Raw genomic sequence first — 16,905 nt, forward strand, 5'->3', positions numbered from 1 at the left:
GACAAGCATTAGCTGTTCAATGAAATGACGACAATGAAAATTTGTGCTGGACAGGGGCTCACACGCGTATTTCCCGCTTATTGCGAGCGTTCGCCGTATCATAGGGCTGTCTGATCACGACTTACGGCCAGACTCAAGCTTCCGTATGTCATCAACCATGTGTGTACAACCTGTACTTGTACATCCATTACGTGTTTTCCACTACAGGCGCGATATTTTACTTGAAAGTCGCTTGAACCCGTGTCGGAGGATTAACACGATATTGCAGTGCCTGTGTTATTCCGAATTACGATGCATTGTTTCTTTGGACATGTATGCAGTATCGTATTAGAAGAGAATTTTCGGCTTAGTTAGGCAACGAGACATAATGTCCAGCCATCACCTAAACATAATATAACAGACAGTCAAATGAAAACTAGAGAGATGGAAAAAAAGTAAATAAACCGTTTGTTATTTTGAAAGTAATCGCCATAACTGTTGCCACTTTTACCCCACTGTCAGAGAAGACGGTCAGTGCCTTCATGGAAAAATGTTTGCGGTTGTTTACGGAACCATGATTGTGCCCAAGCGTGCATCTGTTTGCCCGAAGCAAATCGACAGCCCGTATGTGGCCAAAATTGTTTCCACCACGCTTGAGAAGTTTTGCTGGGTAGCCCTTACACATCTTTCATACAGTACTGATCTCTCCTCACGCGATTTCCATATTTTTGGAGCCCTGAAGACATTCGTGGCTGTCGATTTGCTTCGGACGAAGAGGTGCAAGTCCACGTACAATCGTGGCTCAGTAAGCAATCGCAAACATTTTTCAATAAAGCCACTGACCGTTTAGTCTCACAGAGGGATAAATGTGTTAACAACTATGGAAATTACTTCTGAAATTATAAACAGTTTTCATACTTTTTCCCGTCTGTCAAGTTTTCATTTGACTGCCCCTAATGTTTCTTTACATGCATCACAACACTTATTTACTAATGTGTTGCTGTATGTGTCAGCACCATATTCAAAACCGGGGTCAGAGGTTGGACTCTAAAATTACGAAATGTGTTTACGTTAACTAAACTAGCGTTTTATGTTCAAACGGTTAAAGCCAGACGGGAGAAAATATTGCTGGGCCTATGCTCTTGCCTGTGGGCAGGAGACTGTAAAATTACCACGTTATTCAGCTGTTTTTAACTGCCTGATCTTCTTTTTCCTGCTGTTACATTGCTTTACGTCGTACGTGTTTATTTTGTTTTCTTCATTTTTCTAATTTTGGATAAACAATCGGATTTTTGTTGTTGTAATGTTGTGTATCCGATTTCATTCTCTGCTTGTTTATGCAGAATATTTTAGCTATCAAGTACCTTTTAAAAATAATTGATAATTCTACACAATTTTGATATTTCGTCGTCTTATATTCAGTACCACAAGAGTCGAGGTTTTAAGACTGAATCTCTTTCTCTAGAATCAGTTTTGATGGTGCTCATTTGAGTGTTTCCTCTTCTACTTATGAACAAGGATTTCATCTACATCTCTGGAACGTCATGGAGGAACCAACGGACTATTTCTTCTTATGTTTCGTTACAGAACATCCGCCTGATTGACTACGAGCGACTGATGGACGAGTCGGGGCAACGAGTGGTGGCGTTCGGCAAATACGCGGGAGTGGCGGGCATGGTCAACATCCTGCACGGGCTGGGCCTAAGGCTGCTCGCGCTCGGACACCACACGCCCTTCATGGTCAGTCTGCTGCATATCGCCCATTCTGTTCATTTGCTCCTTGCTATGTAAGCTGTTGCGCTCATAAACATCTTTAGGATTCCAAGAATCTTCTTCGTTTGTTTATTTACCTTCGTTGGGTAAGGTATACGCAATACTCAAGTTCTGGCAATTGACTGTAATGTTTTATTATTGACAGCACGATTGAAATGGCGGCGCTTACTTCATTGCCAAGTTATTAAGCAACAAAGCACAGCTGTTAAATATCCAGTCTTAATAACACGTAATGTAGGAATCAGTGGGCCAAGAAGCACAGGATTCGCTTCATACACGTTTAAAGATGACCATCGCACAACACATACTAATACCCATTTGCGGACGACGCAAATAGTAATTCTCTGCACAGGCTCTTCATTTTCTACTCATTCAGAACACAGTCTGAAGTGAACGGGAATTATGCCCTGTGGAATTCTGCTAGTCTTATTTGACCAGTCCTCTTACACTTTCATGACAACGAGCTCGAATATCTCCATGTTTATACAGGATGTCCCAGGAGAAATAGCCAGTACTCAGAGATATGATAGAAAATCTCATTTGAAGCAAAAAACTTCGTATTGCCGTATGCCCTATTCCGAATGGTTTTCAAAATAGAACACATTTAATATACACTTGTCTTGAGCTAGTTGCACACACTATGTTTCTTATTCGCCCAACCTCGTTGACGTTTTATTCTACCCCAGCCTAGCTCGTTGCTTTCGGCCTCTTCGCTCGGGATGTATTTCTGCCATTAAACTAACTTGTTGAAAGTGTAGCTGTCCATGGTGTGTAGTTATGGAAGCAGTACGAGGGATTGAGAGTGTATCAGAGAGAAACAGCGGTTAAACTGTGTTGATCTACATATCCATCTACATAGATACTCTGCAAATCACATTCAAGTGCCTGGCAGAGTATAGTTCGCAGGAAGAATGAACACCTGTATCTTTCCGTACGAGCTCTGATTTCCCTTATTTTATCGTGGTGATCGTTCCTCCTCATGTAGCTCGGTATCAACAAAATATTTTTGCATTCGGAGGAGAAAGTTGGTCATTAGAATTTCGTGATAAGATTCCATCGCAACTAAAAACGCCTTTCTTTACTTTGTAACATACATGTTGTAATGTTCATTAACTGCTGTTCATGAGTAAATCTGACAATGTATTGAATAATACAGAGAATAAATAACAATATGTATCAGATATGTTATATCTCGGAAACCATTTGTAATAGGGCATTGGTCCATCTGAAGATTTTTGCTTCAGATGATCTTTTCTGTCATATACCTGAATAGTGACCACTTCTCGTGGGACACCTAGACTGGACCGACATCTTTATTTCTGATTTACGCCAATGCACTGCTTTGTAATTGCTTACATGTTCGAGTATTATATGTAATATTTCCACTGATACATTTTACGAAATATTTAACAGCTGTTGCCGAGCGGGATTACCCGAGCGGTCTAGGGCGCTGCAGTCATGGACTGTGCGGCTGGTCCCGGCGGAGGTTCGAGTCCTCCCTCGGGCATGGGTGTGTGTGTGTTTGTCCTTAGGATACTTTAAGCTAAGTAGTGTGTAAGTTTAAGGACTAATAACCTTAGCAGTTAAGTCCCATAAGATTTCACACAAATTCGAACATTTTTTTAAACATCTGTTGCTATGTTGCAGAAGCACTTGAGAATGGCACAAGTGCTGAAATTTCAATCGTGCTGTGAATAACAAAACATTACATTCAGCGGCGGAAAGATGATGTCATTCAAAAAATTTATTTTGACTGTGAACCCTAACACAAAGGTATTAAAATGAATGCATATTTCCAAAAAAAAAGAGAATTATATATATATATATATATATATATATATATATATATATATATATATATATATATATATATATATATATATTGTCTGTGTGTGACCTGTCGTTTCCGGAACACTGCCCATAAGCTCCTCAAATATCCTGTAAAATGCTTCGATTATTAAAGAGCTTTTAAATAACAAAAAGGAATGAGTTTTGGATTTTTACCTGATTTGTTGCTCGAAACCTGCATACACATCAGTTTCCAAACTGCTCGCAGCAAAATAAAATTCAGGTAACTCATTCATATGCACTAAAGAGTTGCGAACGCCCTAATACACATTCAGTTAAAGACAAAAGTACAATAGACGTGAGTGGTTAACGCTGTGTCGACAGCATGTGGGCCCAGCGCACAACTACCGCAATTCTTCGATGGCGCGCCAGGCGATCCGCGACGCGGGCTACGAGATCGCGCTGGGGCTGATGCCACAGTCGATCGGTCCGCTGACGTTCGTGTTCACGGGCAGCGGCAACGTGTCGCAGGGCGGGCAGGAGGTGTTCCAGGAGCTCCCGCACGAGTACGTTCCCCCGGAGATGCTGCCCAAGGTCGCGCGACACGGAGGTAAGCACTGCCTGCGACAGACTACTAACACGTCCAATCAGACTTTGGTACATTTTCAGCAGTTTATTTTACGTATTCCAAGAAATGTGGAACTGAAGCAGTCTCTGACAACGAGCTTTCGTGATAGAAATATACAAGACGACTGAAAAATATTAGGGGCAGTCAAATGAAATATTTCTGTTACTGATAAGTCAGAGATATTTGCAGTATTTAATAATCATTATCTGAACATTGATGATGAATTAAATAAAAACTTAGATTCTATAGGGAATCATATAACTCTCTTGTAAAACGCCTTTCTGAGACTGATGCCTGAAATACTCCTCTGTGATACTGACAAGGGGTAGATTGGGTCAATAATTAAACTACTGAAGACTAAGGACTCTCATGGATACGATGGAGTGCCAAGCAGAATATTAAAGTAGTGTGCTGCAAATATTAGCCCTGTACTTAGCCATATTTGTAACTTTTCCTATAAGAATGGTCAGTTTCCCGAAAGATTAAAGTGCTCAGTAAAAAATCCGCTTCATAAAAAGGGAGAAAGAATAATGCAGACAATTTTAGACCTGTTTCTATGCCATCAGTGTTTGCTAAAGTTATTGAAAAGGCTGTGTATGTGCGGATAATTGATGATTTTATATCACAGAATTTGCTATCAAATGTACAGTTCGGCTTAGAAATGGATTAACAACTGAAATTGCTATATTCTCTTGTCTCTGTGAGGTACTGGATGGATTAAACAAGAGGTTTAGAACGCTAGGCATATTTTTTGATGTAAATATGGCGTTTGATTGTGTTAGTCACAAAATATTACTCCAGACGTTGGGCTGTTTTGGAATACGGGGAGTAGCTCACAACTGGTACATCTCTTACTTTGACAACAGACAGCAAAAGGTCATTATTCACGGTGTTGAGATTGGCTGTGATGTGGGGTCTGAATGGGGCACGGTCAAATGAGGGGTGCTCCAGGGATCGGTGTAGGGGCCACTCATGTTCCTTATTTATGTAAATGATATGACCTCTAGTATTACAGGTAATTCTAAAATATTTCTGTTTGCTGATGACGCTAAAAAATGGTTCAAATGGCTCTGAGCACTATGGGACTTAACATCTATGGTCATCAGTCCCCCTAGAACTTAGAACTACTTAAACTTAACTAACCCAAGGACAACACATAACACGCAGCCATCACGAGGCAGAGAAAATCCCTGACCCCGCCGGGAATCAAACCCGGGAACCCGGGCGCGGGAAGCGAGAACGCTACCGCACGACCACGAGATGCGGGCTGATGCCTCTAGCTTGGTAGTAAACGATGTTGTGTGCAACACTGGCTCGGTTTCAAATAGTGCAGTTCATGACATAACCTTATGGATTGTAGAAAATAAACTAACGCTAAATCACAGTAAGACTCAGCTTTTACAGTTTCTAACACACAATTCAACAAAAGCTGACGTTTTAATTTCACAGATTGGGCATATCATTAGGGAAACTGAACAGTTCAGATTTCTCGCTGTTCAGATAGATAGTAAACTGTCGTGGAAAGCCCAAGTTCAGGATCTTGCTACCATTTTTACTATTCGGACGGTATCTAAAGTAAGTGATCGATTCGCTTATGTCATATGGTATTGTATTTTGGGGTCCAAAGGATATATTTGGCTCAGCAACGGGCAGTTCGAGAAATAAATGGTGTAAGTTCGCGAACCTCTTGTCGACACCTATTCACTAGTCTGGGTATTCAGACGTTGGTCTCTCAATATATACATTCTTTACTTTCGTTTCTTGTTAACAACATCAGCTTATTCCCAAGAATCAGCAGCTATTACTCAGTTAATTCTAGGCAGGAATCCAATCTGCATTTGGATCGCACTTCCTTAACTCTTGTGCAGAAAGGTGTACAGTATACTGCTGCATCCGTTTTCAGTAAGCTACCGCAAGAATTCAAAACTATTAACAGTAATCCTTACGCTTTAAAACCGAAACTGAAGAGTTTTCTCATGAGTCACTCCTTCTATTCTTCCGAGGAGTTCCTTGAAAACTGAAGCTGTTTCCTATGTTATATTGTTGGCTGCGTTTACTTAAACTTATGGCTTGACTTTTTTTGGGTCCATAAACATGTTATTTTATCTATTATTACTTTTATGTTGTAATTTCATGGCCGGCCGCAGTGGCCTAGCGGTTCTAGGCACTGCAGTCTGGAACCGCTAGACTGCTACAGTCGCAGGTTCGAATCCTGCCTTGGGCATGGATGTGTGTGATGTCCTTAGGTTAGTTAGGTTTAAGTAGTTCTAAGTTCTAGGGAGCTGATGAAAAAATGTTCAAATGGTTCTGAGCACTATGGAACTTAACATCTGTGGTCATCAGGCCCCTAGACTTAGAACTACTTAAACCTAACTAACCTAAGGACATCACACACATCCATGCTTCGGCAGGATTTGAACCTGCGACCGTAGCAATCGCGCGGTTCCGGACTGCGCGCCTAGAACCGCTAGACCACCGCAGCCGAGGGGCTGATGACCTCAGATGTTAAGTCCCATAGTGCTCAGAGCCATTTGAACAATTTTTTTGTAATTTCATGTACTGACACGTTCCATGACCTTGGAGATTTGCTCCTCAATCTGGTCCTACGGAATTAGACATGTAAATAAATAAATAAAATGAAAACCGAATACACACCACAACGGGACCATAGAATGGTTCCATTCAAAAGTAATCGCCACATGCATTAAGACATTGATTTCATTAGGAGACGAGATGAGCAATTGCTGTTTCGTAGAACGTGGTCGACCGCTGATAGTTCCACAACCGTTCCCATTCTTGCACTTCCTCGTACAAGTGAAACAGAAGTCCACGCATGTCTTTCCTCGGGTTGCCAAAATGTGAAAATCACACGGTGGAAGATCCGGACTGTACAGAGGATGTTGCAGTGTTTCTCAGATAGGCAGTGTGGGGGCGGGCGTTATCGTGCAACGGGATGATTCTGTCCGATAGTATTCCTGCAGCCCGAGGGCCAACGCCAAAACTAATGGTAGAAACACCTTACATATCTGCCTCCAAAGAAATCCAAAGCTGTTCACAGAAGTAAGGTCATGATTAGCTCCTCCTTCAACTGAAGGGGCCCTCTGCTCGTCGAGTCCCTCGAGAATGGAACCACAATCAGTGCAAAGCGCTATAAAGACTCTTTGCAGAAACTGCGACACGCCATAAAGTCAAAACGCACAGGAATGTTGTTTCACTGAATCATTCTGTTGCACGATTACGCCCGTCCCCATACTGCCATTAGGACGAAGGCCACACTTCGGTGATTTGGTTGGGAAACATTGCAACGTCCCCCGTTCAGCCCGAATCCTTCACCACGTGATTTTCACATCTTTGGCGACCTGAAGAAAGACATTCCGAATAATAGGAATTGTCCAAGTCTGCAAAATAGCTATTAGTTGCTGCAATCACCTCCTCGTTTGGATAAAATCTTTGTCCTGCCAGACATTTTTTCAATTTGAGGAACAAATAGTAGTCTGAGGGTGTCCAGAACGTTCAGCATCACTTGTGCCCATATGGCCACTCCGAAGATTTTGAAACCGCTTATAAACTGTTCTAATCGAAGGTGCAGAGTCACCATAATCTTTATCAAGCTTCTCTTTAGTCTCCTGAGGCGTTTTGCCTTTCATAAAGTAATGTTTAAGCACCACACGAAATTCTTTTTCGTCCATGTTTTGACAGTCACTCCACTTCCTTGATTGACACGAATGCCAAACACAAAGGAATAGACCAATATGGCTGGAACTTGGTGTACGCTCTTTCAAAAGATGCTACTAACTAAACATGACGTCGATACGCGCCGGTAGTGCCATCTTTCGGACTTTTCAAACGCCCCTCGTAGAAAGTGCTAGTGATGTGCGGTTTGCACTGAATGGAATGGTAGGCAGGGGCTCGTACCCTTAGCCAATAAGCAGACTGTAATAATAGTTAAAAATATATATTTGTGCAAACATATAATTTTAATATGGAATAATGCCTACTGACATTAACAGACTAAAAGTACAGTAGATCGGAATGTCAGTGGTGTTTTTAGTACGAGTCGCTTACGAGATACCATATTTTAAAAAGTTTCCACGCCGAAAATTGCTTGTGCCATTCAACCTGCTTATGTGTTCTTTGAGTGTATTGTGACTTGCTAATCAGTTAGTGTGTGACAGTCCAAGCAGTAGGTCGTGAGTGGATGGTGGGCCTTACCAGTGCAGAAAAATCCGACACGCTTATGGTGTATGAAGAGTGTAGGAAGAATGCAGTTCTTGTACGGTGTATGCGGCAAAATATCCCAATAGACGTCAGCCATCTATACAGTTATTTATCAACCTCTTCAACCAGTTACGTGAAAGTGGTAGTGTAGCACCTAAACAACGTAACGGAAGGAAGAGGGGGAAATTATGTTCTTGCTACTGTTGCAGTTGGTCCGCACGTTAGCTCCTGCGCAGTCGCGCAAGGAAGTAGCATGGGTTAGACAAGTGTCCTACACATTCTCCATCTACATAGGTTCCATTCTAATCGCGTCTCTCTCCATCAAGAGCTGCATGGAAACGATTAAGATAATCATGTTAACTTCTATACATAAGCACTAAGACAGTATACTCCAGATGCATCATTTATCTTGTTTAGTGATGAAGCCACATATACCATACATGGCCAAGGAACCCGTTGAAACATGCACTCTTGGTCTGCTGACAATCCCCGTTGGCTTCGTCAGGTGGCACATCAGAGTCCATTGAGTGTAAACGTTTGGTGTGTGGTAGTGGACCATCAGCTCATAGACCCATTTTTCATAGACGGAAGACTGAACGCTCACAAGCTTTGCAGTCCCCTAAGAGACTATCTTCCACGTATGCTAGAAGATATTCCTCCGCATACTGGGAGCAAGCTATGGTACCAATATGATGGCTGCCGGCCCGTAGTGTGCAACGTTCTACAGTATGTATTCACAAATTATTTCCAAATTGGTGGATTGGACGCAAAGGACCTGTACCTTGGCTGTCTCGTTCCACGGATTATACACCCATAGAGTTTTTTCTGTGGGGAAAGCTGAAAGGCGCTGTCTACAAGGACATACCAACAGCACCAGATGATATGCAACTACGTATTACTACAGTCTACTCGGACATCTCCGCTGAAATGTTAGCACGCGTGCAGCAATCGTTCCATACCACGCTGGAAGCATGTATATGGTGGACATTTTGGACACGAACTGTGATGGTCAGTTCTCTTGTTACTGGTCAGAATCCACATAACTAGTGTATACATTTGTGTTGTTCTTTAGTGTGTGTTGCCAAATGTACTGTACAAGTGTCGGTGTGGAATGACGGTATCTTGGAAACAAGTCGCAGTAGTCTCCTGCAACAAACACCACTGAAATTCTAATTTACCCTACTTTTAGTCTGTTAATATCAACAGGCATTGTTCTATTTAAAAGTGTATGTTTGCACTAAAAATACACTTTCTAAGTATTATTACAATCTGCTTATTGGCTAACAATACAAACCCCTGATTACCAATCCATTCTGTGAAAACCGCACATCAATTGCACTTTCCATTTCTGCAATAGTAGTGGTGCAAGTTTTAGGAGACCCACCCTGTATATGGCTCACACTGTGGCAGAAAATTTCGACAGCATTGAGGAAGCAATTATCTGGTGTTCATATTGTTCAAACGGAGACATAGTAACAAAAATATATGAACTGTACTAACGGCAACTTGTGTGGAAATTCGAACACATAGGAAGAATAGCCATAATGACCTATACTGTGAGGGTGTGTGAAACAATGTACCAGCAATAAGATTGCGAATATACCGAAAACACTTAGGCCCATCAGAACCCTCGAGAATGCCGTCGTTGGCTTGTTGTGTCACAAAATATAGTATTTTCGGTATTTAGCATCCCGCATGTCGAGTAGCATAGTGGGCAAACGCCACGTATGATGTTCTTGACAATCATTCGTCACAACATACAATAAGAGGGAGCAGTCTGATCAGTAACGACTGCATCAGTACCACGAATTACTGTCCGTCCCACAGACGATCACAAAAGCCGTATTTAGTAGGACATGACCCAGCAATGTGTGAACCCGATAGTTTCCGATTACAAGATTAGTGAAGAGCATCTTGAACACGTCACATCATATCAGTATTTATGGATAATACTAAGAAGCGGTAGGAAATGAGACGATCAGCAAAATCAACGTTAGGGAGGGTGGATGGAAGACTTAGATTTCTTAGAAGGGTTTCTGAGAAAGTGTTGTGTGTCTGTAAAGCAAATCACAAACAAAATGTTAGTGGGACCAGTTCTAGGATATTGTTCCAGCACTTGAAGTCCTAACAGGACAATAGACATCGAACGAAGTCAATGACGCGCAGCTCGGTATAGCCCACACAAAAGTGCAACAAAGATGCTCGGGAAACTTAAATGGAGATACTTCGAATAAAAATGACTTACCTCTCGCGAAGATCTCTTGGAAGAATTTAGAAAACTTATATCAGATTATCTGCATTCAAAGAAGACTGTGCACTAAGTATGTAGACTGCCAGTTTTCCTTCGCTCAGTACGCCATGCCCGTACAGTGGCTTGTGAAGTATTTATGTGTAAGGGCGACGATTTGCCGTGCTTCCCTGGTCTACAAGTTCACCTAAAATGTCGTCCATCTGACGCGCCTGGGTTACCGTTGATCGCCAGAGTCTATAGTAACCACTGTAATGATATTTAATTACTCTGATTGCATGGTGCTGTGGCGCGATATGCTGAATTCTCGAAGTCAGGAACTGTATAGAGTCTGGTAATGCTAATCATTTGTGTGAAATCTATGGTATAAAGTTCCTTTCAGGTGCCTCACATTTTCACCTCAAATTACTTTTGACCCGTTAAGGACATTTCTTATCTGTTTTCACATTTCGCAACTTCATTAATAACCAAGATACAGGCATCAATACTTCTTTTATAAAAAAGACACTATGCTATTTTTGCTTCTCGAATGGCAGATTTCGATGAGACAAATTCAGAGGTATAATTCTTTTGAACATAAAAAAAATCACGATGTGTAAATACAGTGAATATAGGGATTTTTGTGCTGTTGTTTCGGCTGATGAATGGTCCGCAACCTTGAAGTTTACGCCACACTCTATGAAAACTTCCGCCATTGAGGTAATTGATACGTGATGTTTACGCTAGTCTTGACGAAAATCTGTGTCATCCAGACAAGAGCCACTTTGCCAGTTCTGTGTTGCTCTTCAGGGGAATTATCTGAAGTTCTGTGGAATCAATGTCTACATAGACCAGGTTTTTTATGAGCACTGCTGCACTTCATTTAAAATATATTGCTTGTAAAACATCTACATAGTCGAATAGTTAGTAACGTATGAACCATTTTTCAGAAGTACAGTGCAATGAAGAATTGGTCGATACGCTCATAATTTTTGGCGAGTGTCAACAAAATGCATCAAGACCAACAGGGATCCATGTAGAAAGGTTCCCAGGCAGACGCTGTCCAACTCGTCCCTCTTTCTTCAATACCCTCAAAAGACTGCGAGAGACTGGAAAATTTATCCCGGGAAAACGTATACGAAGGAAGACTGTTGCCAACGAACCTGGAGAAGTGACGATTGTTGCAGCTGCTGCAGTAAATCTGCATACTAGTTCTCGACAAATACACAGAGAGGCTGTTATTAGCCAAAGAAGCGTTCTGTAAACCTTTATGAACATAAATATCACCCTGTAAATATTTCTCTACATCAAGAGCAACATGGCAGTGATCCTTTAACTTTTCCCGAAGGGCCAGCTGTTGTGGCCGAGCGGTTCTAGGCGCTTCAGTCGGGAACCGCGCTACCGCTATGGTCGCAGGTTCGAATCCTGCCTCGGGCATGGATGTGTGTGATGTCCTTAGGTTAGTTAGGTTTTTCCGAAGGTTGTTGTTTAACGGGCACAGAATTTCGGCAAACGCCCAGGTTGCCATCATCATCAGCACACTTGATGATGGCAACGTGCTCGTTTGCCGAAATATTGTTGTCGTTGGACACACATCCGTCCGTTCACTATTTCGTCATTTTCAGCATCGTTTTGACTACTTATGTGGGTCATCCACGAAGACAATAATTTTGTGGATAAAATATCGTTTACTGATGAGGTCATATACACGAATTACGGGAACGTAAATTTCAGAAACAGGCACTATTGGCTAAGTGAAGACCCACACTGGCTTCGTCATGTGTTCAATAAACGACAGTGGAGTCTGAATGTGTTCTGTGGCATAATCGGATAGCATATGATCGGCCTTATTGCGTTGAAAAGGGAAATGTTTACATATTTTTCGATAAATACTTTACCCTTGTTATTAGAAAATATGCACTGAGAACTCGTCAAATGACGTAGTTCCTACGTGATGGATGTCTTCCCATAAATCATCACTATCAAGAGATACATTAAACCACTTATTTCCAAATCCGTGGGTGGAAAGAGGCATTCCTATTCAGAGCACGATCGCGTAATCTGACGTGTTAGTCATCTTCCTCTAGGGTCATGTAAAGCATGTGATTTACAACGAGATTCCAAAATCTGGGGAGGACATGGCAGAGCTAATTACTGCTGCTTATAAAGCTATCACTCCAGATGTTGTAACTGCAGTGAGTTTATCAGTGATGCAGCGTGTATAAAGTGTCGTGATGCAAATGGTCCCGCGTTGACCATATTCTTTAAAAAAATTCACCGACAGAAATGTGACACCTGACATTAATGCCTTTGTTTCAATCTTTAGGTTCATTTACTTCATGTATAATTTTAATGTACAGTTTTTTTACTGGTGCACATATTTAAAACAAGAAGAAATAATTTGATTTTAATGTACGATAATAGATTTTATCCTGCAAATTGCAATAATTTTGTCACTAAGACATTCCTTTGCGAGAATCGGATGATGTAATTGATTTATCACCATTTATTCAACACTGTGGAAGGTAAAAAAGTTAATGTCTCATCTTATTGCCAGCTGAGTGCCTGTCCAGCAATATAGCATTTCATTGGGTGCGAAACATCTTTAAACCTTTGTAAAATATAAAACATTGGTAGCCAAACTGCGGCCCACGGTACACATGCGGTTCGAATCAAGTATTCGTGCGGCCAGCGGTTCTCAGCTGTATTTTATAGTAATGTTTATCGTAAATTGTGTTAATCCTAATTTATTCGAACGAAGTCGTAATTGATAGGTTATCAAATTAAGTACAAACGTTCTGTTTTATATACTACAGGGATCGTAAATTTTGGGAGGGTTTAGTTATCTATGGTTAAAAGTGTCATTTTCCTCTCATTAACAGAGAAAAATACTTACAGAAACAGCGATATTTTAGGGTGCGCTTAGTTTTAGTTGGTATTGGTGAATTCAGCGTTGAGCTAAGTAAAGTTGACAGCTTTCCTCAGCGACAGGGGGTAAGCAGTGCAGCCACTGAGAGATTAGAGGAAGTGATGTTTTCTTGTTTGTCTTCTGGTGATAAGCCGCTGCAGTAATGGACTGTGCGGCTGGTCCCGGCGGAGGTTCGAGTCCTCCCTCGGGCATGGGTGTGTGTGTTTGTCATTAGGATAATTTAGGTTAAGAAGTGTGTAAGCTTAGGGACTGATGAACTTAGCAGTTAAGTCCCATACGATTTCACACACATTTGAACATCTTCCGGTGATGACAACTCAGGGATGAGTGTGCCTCGTACCAATCAGCTGCTATGGTCTAAATTTCAAACAGAAGAAATATGGATTCCTCAATGCCCAGTACAGAGACGGCAATCTTCATATGCGGTACATATCTCTAGCAAGAATACGAAATTACATTAAGGTTGTTGCAATGCAACGCAACCGGCCAAAGAAAAATGGCTTTCGAAGCATTTAGTGAACATCTGTGATCGAGTCTCATATTTCATAAAGTAGTGCAGCCACTGAGGGATTAGAGGAAGTGATGTTTTCTTGTTTGTCTTCTGGTGATAAGCCGCTGCAGTAATGGACTGTGCGGCTGGTCCCGGCGGAGGTTCGAGTCCTCCCTCGGGCATGGGTGTGTGTGTTTGTCATTAGGATAATTTAGGTTAAGAAGTGTGTAAGCTTAGGGACTGATGAACTTAGCAGTTAAGTATAATTACTGATATCTATCAACCTCCCGCTCACACAGACAACACAATAACAATTGCTCAAGTAGTCACAGTGCCACAACTTTGCTGCTACCCTCAGCGACCCCAGTCTGAAAGAGAGCAATCGACACGAAGTATTCCGATTGGTGCCGACATTTAACGATCAGTACTTGGCAGGGCGTCGGCGGGGGGTTACCGCGCGCACTTACTATAGGTAGCCTATTGGAGGCTCCTAACATACTAATATATTAAGGTTGCCAATTAATAAGAGGACGGGTACACGAGCGACCATAGATGAAGCCCCACAACGTCATTATTAGCTCTTGAGCGAAAACGTTTGACAGCCACACGTCTAACGCATAATCATGACCTCGAGTCTGATCCGGCTGCGCAGGGTTCCTCGGAGAGTGGCGTTAACTTCCGGTTCGCGGGCCACTCAGCGCCCATAAAAACAGCTCAGAGATGCTACATTCAATGTGTTATTACTCTGTGATTTCTTCTTAGATCTAAAAGGATTACATCGCTGAATATGTCTCATAGACATCTGTTATTCTGGCGGCAAAAAATAGCACTGCTCCATTTAAAAAACTAAGTTGGTGCGTGTATCTAGGTTTTTAATGAAGTTGCGAGAAGGCATTGCTGTTTCTTTCACAAGCCCATGGTCACTGTTCGTCTTGGCGAAAACCGGTCGCCAATGTCTTTTACTGGTGAAAATTAATGTGAGGTAAAAGTTACGTGAACACCCTACGTAACTAACTGGGAGACTTAACGACTGAAGTGTTTTTTGTCCTGCTGCTCAGCTACGACCAAGGTGTACGGCTGCGAGATCAGGAGGCGACACCACCTGGAGAGGAAGGACGGCGGTGGCTACGATTCGGAAGAGTACAACAAGCACCCACAGAAGTTCATCTCCACCTTCAGCAAAAAAGTGAGTCCTACCACCTCCGCCTACTGCCTAAAAATGTGTATGTGTAATTAATTACATTAAACATAGTTACTAGTTACAACATTGCGAGACAAACAACTCATTTTCATCTAATACTTTTTCATGTAGCTTATTGCTCCTTACTTATTAATAGATAGAATAGACGTTCTTGATTACTGAGGGATTTTTAGGATGAAAGGAGATCCGAAAAACAGACAGAAATACTTATAACTGCGACACTTTTTTTTAATAAATCGGCTCTAAGCCCCCTTGCGCCTGAGGGCATTACGACCAAGGAACGCAAGTGGAAATAAAAGGTCCCATAACTTCCACTCTTAACCAGATTGGTAGCTTACCTTGAATGATACATTTATTTGTTGCATTCATAAGCGTCAGCTAAATTTCAGTTAATTTTAATAGAAAAATCATGCGTCTCCAGAAATTATCCTAACTATAAGAACAGAATGTTAATTTTGTTAAAATGTAAATTAACAGAAAACGAACGATGAACTTATACCCTTCAACGTGGTTTGTAGCTGAATGTATGATTCCACTAAGTGTACGTTGTATGAAGGGTAAAAGTTCAGCCATGTGACGTCGCAGATAATCAGAAATAACATCTGAAATCGATCACTGGTTCAGTTTAGAAAAAAAAGTAGGAGGATCAGGATTGTTACCTTATACCCGTACAATTTTGCAGTCAATTGCCTGTATACTAATTAATACTGTACGATTCATTTAGCTATCATTTGAAATAAACACTTAGTTCAAAGGCACAGTCCACAAGACAATGAGAAGAGATTTAATCCCAACCAATGTGGCAATAACTTAGTTACATAGAACTGTTTATCTTCATCTCTTCTACTCTGGCAACCAAGTGCTGAGAATGAACAATCTTCAGACTGAGTGCACGACCAGAGCAACGTCGATTCGAGTACACTTGAGGCACCATGTTTTGGCCATACTGGCTGCGGGAGTGTATTTTTCGGGTTTATATGGCTTTAGCATCTACATCAGAATGATGAATTCATAACGTTCATTGGAGAACTGAATTAACCGGAAAACTTTCGTGCCACATGTGCAATTGCTATTTTGTATGAACTGTGGAAGTAATTCGGAAAGTATGTTTTTTGTTTACGTTTTGTTAACTTAAAGGTCAACAACTTTTAAATTTTTTGAACAATACATGGACGTACCATTTGACCTTTAATCATTATTGCCATTCACTTAAACTTCAACCAAGTAGTCGCACATCTCGTACAGCTTATCCGCTTCCAACGTACTCAGGTGAGAGACAAACATGGTTTGAATTTTATTTTATCTCGAATTCAGGGAAGAAATTAATGAAACAGTCAAACTCTATAAAGTAATACGTAGCATATGGAATTTATCTGTTGTAATCAGAATTTGTCATCACTTTCATGTATGCCAAGCCTGTTTTCCTTGTATGCAACTTACACTTCGTACGTGCTATTGTTCCTTTTCAACGTGAAAATATGCGTCTTTCCAAATTTTTTGGGAAAGCTGATTACTTTGATTAGCCATATATCTTGATTTTTCGCTTTTCATGGCGAGAAATGGCTGATAAACTTTCTGCTGTCAATGGTTTTCGAGATTCAGCTATTTGAAACTGCTCGAAATGGAAACGGCACGCGTGATTGTACAGCGTTTCTCGTTATTACGGCTCATG

At 41.3% G+C, this 16,905-nt stretch overlaps 1 protein-coding gene across 2 annotated transcripts in view; it reads left to right on the plus strand.

Moving 5' to 3' along the window:
• LOC126298160 (alpha-aminoadipic semialdehyde synthase, mitochondrial) overlaps positions 1–16,905 on the plus strand; it is a 237,990-nt gene that overhangs the window by 74,741 nt on the left and 146,344 nt on the right. For both annotated transcript variants that reach the window (XM_049989470.1, XM_049989469.1), the window contains exons 5-7: positions 1,567–1,719; positions 3,925–4,150; positions 15,091–15,218. In XM_049989470.1, coding sequence (XP_049845427.1) covers positions 1,567–1,719; positions 3,925–4,150; positions 15,091–15,218 — 507 coding nt within the window. The remainder of the gene's footprint in view (positions 1–1,566; positions 1,720–3,924; positions 4,151–15,090; positions 15,219–16,905) is intronic.

This window comes from Schistocerca gregaria, chromosome X (assembly GCF_023897955.1).
Source record: "Schistocerca gregaria isolate iqSchGreg1 chromosome X, iqSchGreg1.2, whole genome shotgun sequence".
In the NCBI taxonomy this organism is placed as follows: domain Eukaryota; kingdom Metazoa; phylum Arthropoda; class Insecta; order Orthoptera; family Acrididae; genus Schistocerca; species Schistocerca gregaria.